The sequence below is a fragment of the Zootoca vivipara genome, chromosome 1 (assembly GCF_963506605.1).
Source record: "Zootoca vivipara chromosome 1, rZooViv1.1, whole genome shotgun sequence".
Taxonomy (NCBI): Eukaryota; Metazoa; Chordata; class Lepidosauria; order Squamata; family Lacertidae; genus Zootoca; species Zootoca vivipara.
In genome coordinates this window covers 7221365-7237042 of record NC_083276.1, presented here as the reverse complement: position 1 = coordinate 7237042, position 15678 = coordinate 7221365, and the positions used below count along the sequence as shown (strand labels likewise).

The window sequence follows — 15678 nt, the reverse complement described above, 5'->3', positions numbered from 1 at the left end:
AGTTGTTATTGTAGAAGGGAGCCTCGTTTTTATTTTCCCTATTCATCAGTATCCGTCTTTTTGCCATGGTAAGGGCATGGAGAGTCAACTCATATTGTCCTTTTGTGAGCTTCCATGTCAAAAGGATATTTTGTACTTTAAATGTAAGATTATTGCGTACAGTTTTCATAGTTGCCAAGTCTCCCGCTGAAAAATGTGGGATCAGCAGTGGCGCGGCACCGGAAGTCGCTTCTACGCATGTCCAGACATGCGTAGAAGCAACATCCGGTGCTGCGCTACCCATATTTGGGCACCGGAAATCGGGCGGCGCCAGGACCCAAAATGGAGCCTCCCTGGCAGGTAGGAAATCCGGGGGATTTACGGGATTTTTCAGCGGGAAACGGTTTAATATACGGTGGTTTCCGGTGAAAAATGGGAGACTTGGCAGCCATGACAGTTCTGCTGGTAGTTTCTGTTACCTTCTGTCAAAAATCTTTCAATATAGGACAATGAAAAAAACATCTCCAACAATTAGATACATTAGATCAGTGTTTCCCAACCTTGTGCCTCCAGATGTTTTGGGACTACAACTCCCATCATCCCTAGCTAGCAAGACCAGTGGTCAGGAATGATGGGAATTGTAGTCCGAAAACAGCTGGAGGCACAAGGTTGGGAAACACTGCCTTAGATAGCCGTTTTTTAAACAAACGTAATGGGGTTCAGTATATTCAAAATATCTTTTGTTGTATGAACCTCAATTCAAGGTCCAGAGAACCCCTGTTAAAGCACTTTAAAGAGTTTCCCACTGTGAGCTCAGGTTTCTGATTTCTATATTTTGTTGATGTTTAATGATGCCAATTTATACAAATCTCATGGTATTAATATCACACTGTTGTCTCATGTTCAGCTTGTGGTCCACCAAGACCTCTGGATCCTTTTCACTTGTACTGCTAGTAAGCCATGTGTGAACATCTTCTGTTTGTGCATCTGGTTCTTCCTGCCTAAGTGCAGGATCTTGCATTTGTCCCTATTGAAATTCATTTGGTAAGCTGGGGCCCAGCTATGGAGAGTGCCCAGCTATGGAGCTGTACTGGGTCAAGACAAATGACCCAGAGTCTGGGTTAAGACAAATAAGGACTTGCTTATTAAACTATATTCGCTCTTGTGTCTGCTTCTTCCTTGGCTCTCATTCCCACACAGAACAACATGCATATGAGCAGGGCACAGGGCACCCTACTGCTGGCTGGCCTCATAACTTACTCGGTGATGGGTGCCTTCGTCTTTGAGCTTCTGGAGAATGATAACTACAAAAGACAAGAAGAAAAAATTTATCGCCTTAAAGAAGATTTTTTTTTGAACTACACCTCTCTCAGCCCTGAAGAGGTGGAGGTATTCATAGAGGTAAGTCATTACTTCAGCAAGACTAAAAGGGATGACCGTGGAATGACACCAGAGGTTAAGAGGTCAGAAAGTATATATATGGGGGGATACAGTTTAGGAGGTGGGAATCGAGGTGGGGACAGAATCAGTGGCCAGCATGAGCCATAAGGACTCAGCCTTCCTTCCATGTGTGAAATGTTATCCCCATGGAGGATTAGGCAAATTGATGGAGGATAAGACAATGAATGGCTACTAGCCATTAGGGCTGTGTTCTGCCAACACTGTTGGAGGCAGCAAGGGCTTATGCACACTGAGCTTTCCTCCCCTCTTTCCAGGCAGGGCCCATGATTGAAAGCTCCGCGTCTGAGCACCATTTCGTTGCTCTGGGGCTTTCCTCATGAAAACCAGCTTGTTAACAGCAATCCATTGCAAACCCAAATTGACGTTTGCTCCGATTCATCTACAAAGAACAGGTTTTTGTTAGTATTTGTACTGTATTTGTTGGGAAATGTATTTTGCAAATAATATAAATTAGGGAAAGAGAACATACGTCATGTAGCAGCTGCAAAAGAGGTGACTCTATCCAAGGTCACAGAAAAGCTGAATCATTGCCATGGAAAACCCAAATTTATGTTTCCTCCAATTCAGCTATAAAGAGTGGGTTGTTGTTAATATTTGTACAGTCGAGCCTTGGTTATCGTACTTAATCTGTTCCCGTAGTCCATTCGACTCCTGAAATGGTTCAAAAACCGATTGGCTGCAGACGTTCAGCTTATAAAAAAACATTCGCAAACCGAAACACTCACTTCTGGCTTTGCGGCATTCGGGAGCCAAAATGTCTGAGTACCAAGTTGTCCGAGAACCAAGGTACGATTGTACTATATTTGTTGGGAAACGTATTTTGCAAGGAATATATCAGAGAAAGGAGAACATACGTCATATAGCAGTTGCAAAACAGGTGACTCCATTCAAGGTCACAGAAAAGCTGAATTATTTTCTGGTTAACTGCTTTGAAAAGTGTGTGTTTGTGCCTTAGAACAGAGGGTGGGAGATGGAGTTGTCTCACCTTTGTTTTGTTGACTGAGCATATGGAAGAGTGAATACTCTAAGCAGACTCTGTCCAAAAGAATTTATGAAGACAGGCAAGCCAAGGGGTAATGATTTATGCATTGCTACGAAAGTGTATGTTTTTGGAGCAAGAAGACCAAACCCTCTCTTGGGTTCAAGGGAGAGAAACATTAGTATTGAACTTGATATATAATCAATAGCACTGTTGCCATCAGTGCTATTTTTCTAGGAAAAGAGGTTCTGGGGGTTCCTGGAACTCACCATGAACACCTCCCTCCTCCTATAATGGCAAAGGAGCCTACTTGAGAGGTGACGGAACTGAGTTCCAGAGAGTTCTGGCTGAAAGAATGCCCTAGCTGGGATCCTGACAAGTCAAGACTTGTCTTCAAGTCTCGTGTAAAGAGCAGGGCCGTCTTAAGCAAATCCAGCGCCGTGGTGCAAAGGTCCCTCAGGCGCCCCCTCCCTTTCCTCTCTCGCCCTGGCTCAGGGTCCCCAGCGCCACCAACCCAGGCTTCCTGCCACCCCTCACCTGCTGTGCGGTGTCCCGCTGCCAGCCCAGGTCACGCCACTGATCCCTCTCCACCCCAGGCACGGGCAGTTCCCCAGCACCCGCCACCTCCCCAGCCCGGAGGCCGCATGGCCCAGCGGCCACCATCTGCACCAGAGGAAACAAGCGTGAGCGGTGAATTCTGGGTCCCACATGTTCCCCGGCCGGATGACCGGTCCACCGCTGCCTCCGCCTGCGCTCTCTTGCTGCGCTCACAGCGGCCCGAGGACCAGGAGGTGGTTGCCACGCCGTCACCTGTGCCCCAGGAGTGGTGGTGGTGGGGCGGCGGGCACCAGATGTGGAGGAGGCCCCTCGGGAGGCACTCCCGGCACCGCCACTCCCGCAGATGTCAGTGGCTCAGTGGGCAGCGGCTGAGGGGATTCCTGCGGGCCGAAAGAGAGGAGGCGGCGGTGGAGCCATAGGGCTCAGACACCAGCTGTCTGGTGGGCGCAGCAGCGCCCCTGGTGGCAAGGCGCCCTGGCGCCTTGCGCCACCCAGGCCGGGCCTAGAGACGGCCCTGGTAAGGAGTCTACTTTATCACTAAGCTTTGAGGGTGAAACCGCTGCATCACTCAAACATAGATCACAGTTTTCACTAGGAAACAACTCAAACATAGATCACAGTTTTCACTAGGAAAGCTTTGTGCAAACCACAACAAGCACCCCTTGGAGTGCGGTCCTTTGCCTGGAAAGAGTGGAGGAAGAGTTAAGTGTGTATAAGCCCTATGCCTATCAGTTTCTGGGGGTGACAAGTGAGGGGAGGGCTGTTGTGCTCAAGTCTTGTTTGTGGGCTTCCCATAAGCATTGGACTGGCCACTGGGGGAAGAACAAGATGGACTGATCCAGAAGAACTTCCCTTCTGAATGCATTGTGATTTGGTTAGCGGTATCTGGTAATAATCAGAGGAGGGGCTATTCTTATTGTTGGAATATTGAATATTCAATTGCAGGAAGTGGTAAGATATGTTCGGATGGGAATAGCTCCAGAAGGAACCCACAATCCTGAAAAACAGAGCAGCTGGGATTTCACTAATTCTTTCTTCTTCGTGGGCACTGTGTTAGCCACAGTAGGTAATGTCTTTTGGTTCTGGCTTCTCCCCGAATATAATATGCAGAGCATTCAACTGCTCCCGCTTAGATAAATTGTGTTAAGCTGCAGGCTTTGCTTTTGATCTTTCATCACCCTTCACATCTCATCTTTGCCTTCCCCTTTCTGGCCAAATGAATAGTTCATTTATTATATGTCCAATGAGAACATTCCCTGAATAGTTATTTATTCCCCACCCTTCCGGGGCCAACCCATTATTAAAACTACCCTTTCAAAAGCAGTTGGGCTAGGAAACAAGTTCAAATCCCACCTGGTGCAACTGACCCCATGCCAGTCTCTCAATGCAAATCCGTCCCTCTTAGCACAATCCTTTGCATTCAGTGGGACGTGCTTCCCAATAAATTTGCATAGGATTTCAACTTCTTTCTAGTAATCTACACAATACATCACCTTGCCTACAAAGGTCCGTATAGTTAAAGCTATGGTTTTCCCAGTTGTGATGTATGGAAGTGAGAGCTGGACCATAAAGAAGGCTGATCGCTGAAGAATTGATGCTTTTGAATTATGGTGCTGGAGGAGACTCTTGAGAGTCCCATGGACTGCAAGAAGATCAAACCTATCCATTCTTAAGGAAATCAGCCCTGAGTGCTCACTGGAAGGACAGATCCTGAAGCTGAGGCTCCAATACTTTGGCCTCTTCATGAGAAGAGAAGACTCCCTGGAAAAGACCCTGATGTTGGGAAAGATTGAGGGCACTAGGAGAAGGGTACGACAGAGGACGAGATGGTTGGACAGTCTTCTCGAACCTACGAACATGAGCATCAATTCTTCGACGATCAGCTTTCTTTATGTTCCAGCTCTCACTTCCATACATCACTACTGGGAAAACCATAGCTTTAACAATACAGACCTTTGTTGGCAAGGTGATTCTCTGCTTTTTAAGATGCTGTCTAGGTTTGTCATTGCTTTTCTCCCAAGACAAAGGCGTCTTTTAATTTTGTGACCTCTGTCACCATCTGCAGTGATCATGGAACCCAAGAAAGTAAAATCTCTCACTGCCTCCATTTCTTCCCCTTCTGTTTGCCAGGAGGTGATGGGACCAGCGGCCATGATCTTAGTTTTTTTGATGTGGAGCTTCAGACCATATTTTGCGCTCTCCTCTTTCACCCTCATTAAAAAGCTTTTAATTCCTCCTCACTTTCTGCCATCAAGGTTGTGTCATCTGCATATCTGAGGTTGTTGATATTTCTTCCGGCAATCTTAATTCCGGCTTGGGATTCATCTAGTCCAGCCTTTCGCATGATGAATTCTGCATATAAGTTAAATAAGCAGGGAGACAATATACAACCTTGTCGTACTCCTTTCCCAATTTTCAACCAATCAGTTGTTCCATATCCAGTTCTTACTGTAGCTTCTTGTCCCACATAGAGATTTCTCAGGAGACAGATGAGGTGATCAGGCACTCCCATTTCTTTAAGAACTTGCCATAGTTTGCTGTGGTCCACACAGTTAAATGCTTTTGCGTAGTCAATGAAGCAGAAGTAGATGTTTTTCTGGAACTCTCTAGCTTTCTCCATAATCCAGCGTATGTTTGCAATTTGGTCTCTTGTTCCTCTGCCCTTTCGAAATCCAGCTTGCACTTCTGGGAGTTCTCGGTCCACATACTGCTTAAGCCTGCCTTGTAGAATTTGAAACATAACCTTGGCAGCGTGTGAAATGAGCGCAATTGTGCGGTAGTTGGAGCATTCTTTGGCACTGCCCTTCTTTAGGATTAGGATGTAGACTGATCTTCTCCAATCCTCTGGCCATTGCTGAGTTTTCCAAACTTGCCGGCATATTGGGTGTAGCACCTTAACAGCATCATCTTTTAAAATTTTAAATAGTTTAGTTGGAATCTCATCACTTCCACTGGCCTTGTTATTAGCAGTGCTTTCTAAGGCTCCAGGATGCCTGGCTCAAGGTCAGCAACCACACTACCTGGAGTGTATGAGTCCTCCATATCTTTCTGGTTGTCAGGGGACCTCCAGGGGTCAGCAGAGAGCCCGGCTGGAAAGTGCCAGGGCTCTCGGACGTTCCCCACTCAGAGAGTGGTGCTGAGCTTGAGGAGTTGGAGGAGGTGGTCGGGGATGCTGTCTGACCAGAGTGCTGTGGAATGGGAGGTGTCAGTGGCCAGGGAGGCTGGGCAGCAGTTGAGTAGTTCAGGTGGGGAGGGGACAACCATTCCCCCTTCTCCCCAGCAGGGGGGGAGAAGCGACGGGAAGAGAGGAGGTGCCTTAGGGCGCCAAGACTACTCCGCTGGAGGCAATCCCGAAAACAGACACTTCCAGATTCTGACTGGGACTGAACGGTCATGGCCTTTTTAGCTCTGCCTTGTACATATGTATATAATAAAACTCAGTAAAAACCAGCCACCGAGTTTGGAGCCTCTTACTCGTGTGAAGCACCCAGGGATCCTGACCCTGGTATAATTCCTCTGTGTATTCTTGCCTCCTCTTCTTGATGTGCTAGGGATAAACTAATCCGTACTTCAAGTGCAGGCCATAAAGCACTTCTGAGACACAAGAAAAAGGTGTATCTGTTTCTCAGCCTTTGAACTTGAGGTATCCCAGGAGACTTCATTTCTTGGCTCTGTCCACTTGCTAATTTGGATCAGTAGATACTATTGCTTTTCTAATTGGTTCTCTGGTTATTCCTGGTGCTTGGCAAAATCTTCATAGGCTCTCAGCTGAAAACAACTCGGTCTGATCCTTACAGATGCATGGAGCATGCTGCTTATTTATTGAAACTTCAACATACAATGCAATAAAAACCAAACTGATATAAAGTAAAAGAAAACACACAGAGATAGATAGATAGATAGATAGATAGATAGATAGATAGATAGATAGATAGATAGATAGAGATAGATAACAAATAAATAGAGGAAGGAAGGAAGGTGGGAATAAGGGAGAGAAGATTCAAAGCCCTCTATCAGAGGTAGATCTTAACCTTTATCCATCCCAGCTCTCACCTGGTCAGGTCACACTGGAGTGGAAAGAAATCAAATTCTTAGAGCATTCTTAAAGTCTTTAGGGACTTGGGAATTGCAACTGATTTTAGCCATGATGGTGATGGAGGAACTCCGTTCTCTCCTCACTGCAGATGCCCTAAAGACTTACCTTCAGGGCTATTATGGGGTAAAGGTAAAGGGTAAAGGGACCCCTGACCATTAGGTCCAGTCGTGACCGACTCTGGGGTTGCGCGCTCATCTCGCATTATTGGCCGAGGGAGCCGGCGTACAGCTTCCAGGTCATGTGGCCAGCATGACAAAGCCGCTTCTGGCAAACCAGAGCAGCACATGGAAACGCCGTTTACCTTCCTGCTGTAGCGGTTCCTATTTATCTACTTGCATTTTTGACATGCTTTCGAACTGCTAGGTTGGCAGGAACCTGGGCACAATGGTGGTTCCTCTATCTAAGACGCTCCTTGCATGCCCAATTTCATCACCAAAGACATATCATCAAATACATTTCTAAATTTATCCCAAAACAAATAAGTATTTTGTAATTCATTTTTTTAATCCAATAACTGCGTCACAAATTTTGAAGAACTGAAACATCTGCAGGTAACTGGCAAATCGACAGTTGCTGACGTCCTTTGCAACTCTTTCTTAATCTTTCAACAGGCTATGGAAACCTCTGTCCCCAGACGAAAGAAGGTCAGCTCTTTTGTGTTATTTATGCTCTCTTTGGAATCCCCTTCAACCTTATCTGCTTGAACTATATTGGCTTTTTAATCTCAGGACTCTTCGAAAGCTGTGCTGAGAAAGCGTTTGGGAAAGAAAACAAGGTACTGTAATTCAGTTACTTTATCTGGAGATGATTTCTGATCTTACCAGTCACAAGACTGAGGCCGACATAGACTGCTGCTGCACTCAGGTCCTGTTTGCAGGATTCCTGTGGGCATCTGGTCAGCTTTCATGAGAACAGGATCCTCGACTAGATGGGCCCTTGCCTGATCCAGAAGGGCTCCTCTTCTATCTATTATATTGCATATACATATGCATATATGATTGGCTGCCTCTATAAGAGGAGGAAGACAAGAATAAATTAGACATGTTCATCATCATGCCTTCTAATTAAGTGCGGAAGATAAACTCGAGCTCTGCCTTCAAATAGGAATGAGAGATACTGCCCAACTTATTTGTTTCAAGAAGCACATATTTTTGGAACACAGCTGTTTGCCTTTAGTGAAAATGGCTCTGGGATAAATTTGCAAAATATATCTTCTCAAATTCATGGAATTTATTGTTCTTAATTCTCCAAAATGTTAGTGGGTGCGAGGGTGTATGCAACAACGTACAAGTGAACAAAAACTGAATCGTCACCATTTTTTTTTCAATGTTTAGAAAATCAAGTTTGCCAAGCTAACACGGGATTACGACAGACCAATGCTTTTAGATACTTGCCTGTTTCTAAAACGAAGGTTTCTTACTTGCTTACAGCTTGTCTGGAGGAGGCAAAAACAAGCAAAGCAGACACCATCCCCTCTCCTGGAGCCTCATACCTAGAATCATAGAATCATAGAATAGAATCATAGAATCATAGAGTTGGAAGAGACCACAAGGGCCATCCAGTCCAACCCCCTGCCAAGCAGGAAACACCATCAAAGCATTCCTGACAGATGGCTGTCAAGCCTCTGCTTAAAGACCTCCAAAGAAGGAGACTCCACCACACTCCTTGGTAGCAAATTCCACTGCCGAACAGCTCTTACTGTCAGGAAGTTCTTCCTAATGTTTAGGTGGAATCTTCTTTCTTGAAGTTTGAATCCATTGCTCCGTGTCCGCTTCTCTGGAGCAGCAGAAAACAACCTTTCTCCCTCCTCCATATGACATCCTTTCATATATTTGAACATGGCTATCATATCACCCCTTAACCTTCTCTTCTCCAGGCTAAACATACCCAGCTCCCTAAGCCGTTCCTCATAAGGCATCGTTTCCAGGCCTTTGACCATTTTGGTTGCCCTCTTCTGGACACGTTCCAGCTTGTCAGTATCCTTCTTGAACTGTGGTGCCCAGAACTGGACACAGTACTCCAGGTGAGGTCTGACCAGAGCAGAATACAGTGGTACTATTACTTCCCTAGATCTAGATGCTATACTCCTATTGATGCAGCCCATGACAAACTTAGTTGGTCTCTAAGGTGCTCCTGGAAGGATTTTTTAATTTTTGTTTTGACTACGTCAGACCAACACGCCTACCTACCTGTAACTGTTATTTATCTGTTAATGTAGTCTAAAATCCCTGTGCATGGCTGGAAGCCAAGAAAACTGAGCTCTATTGCATCAAACCTGCCTTTTTTTCTTTTCCTTTTCTTTATCTTTCAGAAAACAGCAAAATACATTTTCTTGTTCGTGGCTATGGGAGTTATAATGTTTCTTGTTTTGCCAGCATTCCTCTTTCAACATGCGGAGGGCTGGAGTTATCATGAAGCTATCTATTTTACATTTATTACACTCAGCACCATTGGTTTTGGAGACTATCTAGTAGGTAAGGCTTTCAAAATACTTTGATATTGTGGGCTTAACTGGTTGTAGAGATAAAGCTAGGTCATTTGTGGCCTCAAGGTACTGGTGGCAATCTGTTCTACCGAAGAATATGAAAGCTCAGTTCAGGTTTCATACACATGATGACTTGCAATGATTATAATTTGGAACCCAAACCATATTTTAAGTTTCTCAAGTACAGACCCTCCAAGTATCCCTATTTTCCAGGAACAGTTCCGGATTTACAGAAGCCTTCCCAAAGAGTACTCATTAATGGTTCCTCAACATCCTGGAAAAAAAGTGACAAGTAGGGTGCCACTGGTTCTGTTCTGGGCCTGTTGTTCTTCAACATTTTTATACAGTAAATGCTTCGTTGAATGAATTGAGAGGATGGTTCTCAAATGTACAGATGGCACCAAACTCGGAGGGGTATCTAATGCCACAGAAGATGGAATCACAATTCATAATGACCTTAACAGAGTGGAGAACTGGACACAAGCTAACAAAATGTATTTCAATAGGGACAAATGTCAGGTTCTGCACTTTGTCAGGAAGAACCAGCTGCACAAATATAGGATGGGGGACACCTGGCTTACTAGCAGTACATGTCAAAAGGATCTAGGGGTCTTGGTGGACCACAATCTTAACATGTGTCAACCGTGTGGTGCAGCAGCTGGTGGGGGGGGGAGCTAACACTATTCTCGGCTGCATCAATAGAAGTCTAGTGTCCAGATCAAGAGAAATAATACCGTAGTACCACTCTATTCTGCCTTGGTCAGACCACACCTAGAATACTGTGTCCAGTTTTGGGCACCACAGTTTAAGAAGGCTGTTGACAAGTTGGAACATGTGCAGAGAAGGGCGGCCAAGATTATCAAGGGTCTGGAAACCAAGCCTTATGAGGAATGGTTGAAGGAGCTGGGAATGTTTAGCCTGGAAAAGAAGGGACTGAGTGGAGATATGATAGCCATCTTCAAATATATTAAGGGCTGTCACATGGAAGAGGGAGCATGCTTGTTCTCTCAAACCAATGGCTTCAAGTTACAAGAAACGAGCTTCTGACTAAACATTCATTAAAAAATTCTGACAGTAAGAGCGGTTTGGCAGTGCAATAGACTCCCATGAGAGGTGGTGGACTCTCTTTCCTTGGGGTATTTTAAGCAGAGGTTGGATGGCCATCAGTCATGGCCATCTGTGTTTGTCTTCCCACAATTCAGTGTTAGAAATGTGTTTTAAATATATAGTGTGAACGTGAGCTAACAAAGTTTAGAAAAACTGATTTGGCTGGTCCTTTAAATCACCTCCTCACACATTCTTGTTGCTTTTGTCTGTGTCTCCAGGGAGGAACCCTAACAGGGGTTATTTTAAGGGATACCGGATGCTCACAGCCTTTTTTATGGTCCTTGGTCTGGCCTGGATAGCTGTGCTGTTTGAACTGGTATCATCATTACTGGCACCTGAGGAGCCACAAGCAAGCTCAGGAAAAGACAATAGACAGCAAAAATAACACCGCCCCAAAGGAGTCAGTCTGCTACATGTCCATGGAGAAGAATTTAACATTTCATTCAGGTGGAGACTGACATAAAAATCAGTTGCACTCAGGGGCTTCTGTTGAGCTTTTTATAATTATATGCCATTGTGCTGATTTCTTAGAAACTCAATAGTTGTTCTTTAAGTTATGCAGTTCCTAATAAACTGTGAAATAGCCGGGGATTCTGCAGCCAAGAGGGGGAGGGTAGGTCTTACTTGGATTTTCAAAACTGGAATGTGTGCAGAGGAGAGGAAGATGACCAAGGCCGCTGCTGCACTGCTTGTAATTTTGATGTGTCTGTAACTTTTATTGTTTTTGGTTTTTATTGTTTTAGTTGTTTTGTTTGTTTGTTTGTTTCTTGTATTGGTTTTAATTTGATTTTAAGGGGAGGAGTCAGGGCTGCCTGGGAGTGGGTCCCAGCCAACAAAATGGCTGGGGCAGGTGCCACGGGGGGGGGGGGATGCACTGAGACAACCGATCTCAGTGATCACGGGTAGGAGGAGGAGTTACGCTAAGACCAGACCACGTCATTACCGAGGAGGCAGGCTTAGTCGTTGTTTGAAGAATATCCCTGCCTCCGGGTCTGGTCTTGACCGGACGGATACTGGAATCAGCAAGGGGTACCCACACGACCTGAAGGTGCTGCTGTGCAGTTCCAAGTCAATGATCCATAAGACCACTGCCATCCATGACATGATCGTGGATGGAGGACTTGACCTGGCATGTGTAACAGAGACTTGGTTGGATGAAGCAGATGGGCCTGTCCTTGCTGCTGCTTGTCCACTAGGTTTCTCTTATGCACAGCAACCCAGGCCTTGTGGGCGGGGAGGGGGGGTTGCAGTAATTTTTAGGAAGTCATTAGTTTACACCAGGCCTCCTATGGAGAAGACCCAGTTCTCTGAGTGCATATTCTGGAAGTTGGGCAAAAAGGGCAGTACAAGATTCCTTTTGGTGTACCGACCTCCCCGCTGCACCAAGGATTCCCTGCCCGAGCTGCTTCAGGTTGTGGCGGATGTTCTCCTGGAGACACCTAGTTTGGTTGTCCTAGGGGATTTTAACATCCATGCCGACACAGCCTTACAAGGGGCGGCTCGAGACTTCGTGGAAAGCATGGCCTCCATGGGGCTGTCCCTGAATAAGTCTGGCCCAACTCATAGCCGCGGACATGCCTTGGACCTGGTGTTCACCTCTATGGATGTTGGTGATCTGACACTAAGCAAAAGCGAAACTAAAGAAGTGCCATGGTCAGATCACTACCTGGTGCAACTGGACTTCTCCGCGACCCTTCCCCTCTGCAGGGAGGTGGGACCGATTCGGATGGTCCGTCCCCGCCACCTAATGGATCCAAATGGTTTCCAGAGTGGTAGGGGATGCTTTATCCCATGTTGATGGCCTTTCAGCCGATTCTCTGGTGGCCCGCTGGAATGTGGAGTTAACCAGGGCTATTGACTATTTGGCTCCGAAGTACCCTCTCCGATTGCATGGAACCCTGACAGCCCCGTGGTTTTCCACGGATCTGAGGGCAATGAAGCAATCGCTGAGACGGCTAGAGCGCCGGTGGCGGATAACTCATTCTGAAGCTGACCAGACGTGTCAAGCCTACCAAGTGGTGGTAGTGGCGGCTAAGAAGGCTTTCTTCACCGCCTCTATTGCATCTGCAGAAAACAGCAGCAAAAGACTCTTTCAGGTGGCTCGCAATTTAGCGGAACTACCTGCTCCATCAGGGCCCAGTACGGGCCACATGATCTCCTGCAATTATTTTGCAAAGTTTTTTGCAGATAAAGTCGCTCAGATTCGGGAAGAGGTAGACTCCACTGTGGGAGTAGGGTCAGGGCGGGGGAGTGCTAGAGTCCTGTCTAGTCAAGTTGTGTGGGATCAATTCCAATCTGTTACCTCCAAGGATGTGGACAGGCTGCTTGGAAGAGTGAAACCAACCACCTGTCTCCTTGATCCTTGCCCATCCTGGCTTATAAAAGCTAGCTGGGAAGGGCTGGGCGATGGGCTTTACGGGTTGGTGAATGCTTCTCTCTGCGAGGGAGCCTTCCCAGACCCACTGAAAGAGGCGGTTATCAAACTGCTTCTTAAAAAAACATCTTTAGATGCGGCCAATATGGCCAACTATCGCCCAGTCTCAAATCTTCCATTCATGGGCGAGGTGATTGAGCGAGTGGTTGCTGAGCAACTCCAGGCACGCCTGGAAGAAGCGGACCATTTGGATCCCTTTCAGTCGGGATTCAGGCTTCATCATGGGACTGAAACTGCCTTGGTCGCACTGGGTGATGATCTCCGGCGGGCTAGGGACAAAGGTGAGAGCTGTTTCCTAGTTCTGCTGGATCTCTCAGCGGCTTTTGACACCATCAACCATAACCTCCTTCTGGACAGTCTAGAGGGGTTGGGAGTTGGGGGCACTGTCATAGAGTGGTTCCGCTCCTTCCTCCTGGGCCGTGTTCAGAAAGTGGTGGTGGGGGGATGAGTGCTCAGACCCCTGGGCTCTCACTTGTGGGGTGCCTCAGGGTCCTATCCTCTCCCCCATGCTTTTTAACATCTATATGAAGCTGCTGGGGGAGATCATCAGGGGGTTTGGGCTGGGTGTCCATCAGTATGCGGATGATACCCAGCTCTACCTCTCTTTTAAATCAGAACCAGTGAAGGTAGTGAAGGTCCTGTGTGAGTGTCTGGAGGCGGTTGGAGGATGGATGGCGGTTAACAGATTGAGATTGAATCCTGACAAGACAGAAGTACTGTTTGTGGGGGACAGGAGGGGGGAAGGTGTGGAGGACTCCCTGGTCCTGAATGGGGTAACTGTGCCTCTGAAGGACCAGGTGCGCAGCCTGGGAGTCATTTTGGACTCACAGCTGTCCATGGAGGCACAGGTCAATTCTGTGTCCAGGGCAGCTGTTTATCAGCTCCATCTGGTACGCAGGCTGAGACCCTACCTGCCCGCGGACTGTCTCGCCAGAGTGGTGCATGCTCTAGTTATCTCCCGCTTGGACTACTGCAATGCGCTCTACGTGGGGCTACCTTTGAAGGTGACCCAGAAACTACAACTAATCCAGAATGCGGCAGCTAGACTGGTGACTGGGAGCGGCGCCAAGACCACATAACACCGGTCGTGAAAGACCTACATTGGCTCCCAGTACGTTTCCGAGCACAATTCAAAGTGTTGGTGCTGACCTTTAAAGCCCTAAATGGCCTTGGTCCAGTATACCTGAAGGAGTTTGGATTTGGATTTGATATCCCGCTTTATCACTACCCGAAGGAGTCTCAAAGCGGCTAACAATCTCCTTTTCCCTCCTCCCCCACAACAGACACCCTGTGAGGTGGGTGGGGCTGAGAGACTTCAGAGAAGTGTGACTAGCCCAAGGTCACCCAGCAGCTGCATGTGGAGGAGCGGAGACGCGAACCCGGTTCCCCAGATTACGAGTCTACCGCTCTTAACCACTACACCACACTGGCTCTGAAGGAGTGTCTCCACCTCCATCATTCTGCCCGGACACTGAGGTCCAGCTCCGAGGGCCTTCTGGCAGTTGCGAGAAGCCAAGTTGCAGGGAACCAGGCAGAGGGCCTTCTCGGTAGTGGCACCCACCCTGTGGAATGCCCTCCCACCAGAGGTCAAAGAGAACAACAATCACCAGACCTTTAGAAGGCATCTTAAGGCAGCCCTGTTTAGGGAAGCTTTTAATGTTTGATGGATTTCTGTATTTTAATGTTTTGTTGGAAGCCGCACAGAGTGCCTGGCGGAACCCAGCTAGATGGGTGGGGAATTAATAATAATTAATAAATAATAATAATTATTATTAAGAGTGGTTGAAGGAGCTGGGTCTTTTTATTCTGGAAAAAAAGGAGACTGGGGAAAATATCAGAGCCATCTTCAAATATATCAAGGGCTGTCACATGGAAGAGGGAGCATGCTTGCCTTCTCCTGCTCTGGAGGGGAGGACTCAAACCAATGGCTTCAAGTCACAAGAAAGGAGATTCCGACTAAACATCAGGAAGAACTTTCTGACATTAAGAGCTGTTCAACAGTGGAACAGACTCCCATGAGAGGTGGTGGACTCTCCTTCCTTGGAGGTTTTTCAGCAGAGGTTGGATGGCCATCTGTCATGGATGTTTTAGTTGAGATTTCTGCATTGCAGGGGGTTGGTGGGAGGTGGTGGAATTTTCTGTCTTGAGGACCACACTGGCCTTTGCCTTCCAGTGAGCACTGCACACCCTCACGTGTGAATGCCTACGTGCGCACACACACAGGCAGACATGCACAGAGACACAACCTCTCCCCACACCAGAGCAGTGAAGACCAGCTGAGGTGGAGATGGCAGCTGCACCCCAACTCATCAAAAGATAGATGGGGGTGCAAGCTGCCCCTCCCAGGACATCCCACCAGGGCGCTGAGCCTCACCCACTATTTATATATATGTGCCATTGCCAAAAACAGTGGAGGGTTCTGAAGGGCCAGGGGAAAAAATGGTCCGGGGGCCAGATCAAGCTCCCAAACTGGGAGTTGGCCACCCTGGAAGTATAGCTGCCCTTGAAATATGGGATAGCGCGAGAAAACTCTTGGAACGTTTTGAGAGGAAAGAATGTTCTGAGGTACTGCCAAGTGG

At 47.1% G+C, this 15678-nt stretch overlaps 1 protein-coding gene across 1 annotated transcript; it reads left to right on the top strand.

Annotated features, from left to right (window-relative positions):
- Window positions 1-1185: 1185 nt before the first annotated feature.
- On the top strand, window positions 1186-11050 carry LOC118097858 (potassium channel subfamily K member 16-like). The gene is made up of 5 exons (XM_035141133.1): window positions 1186-1380; window positions 3923-4043; window positions 7685-7848; window positions 9385-9547; window positions 10884-11050. Exons 1-5 carry the CDS (start codon window positions 1186-1188, stop codon window positions 11048-11050), a joined length of 810 nt encoding a protein of 269 aa, XP_034997024.1.
- The last annotated feature ends 4628 nt before the right edge of the window (window positions 11051-15678 follow it).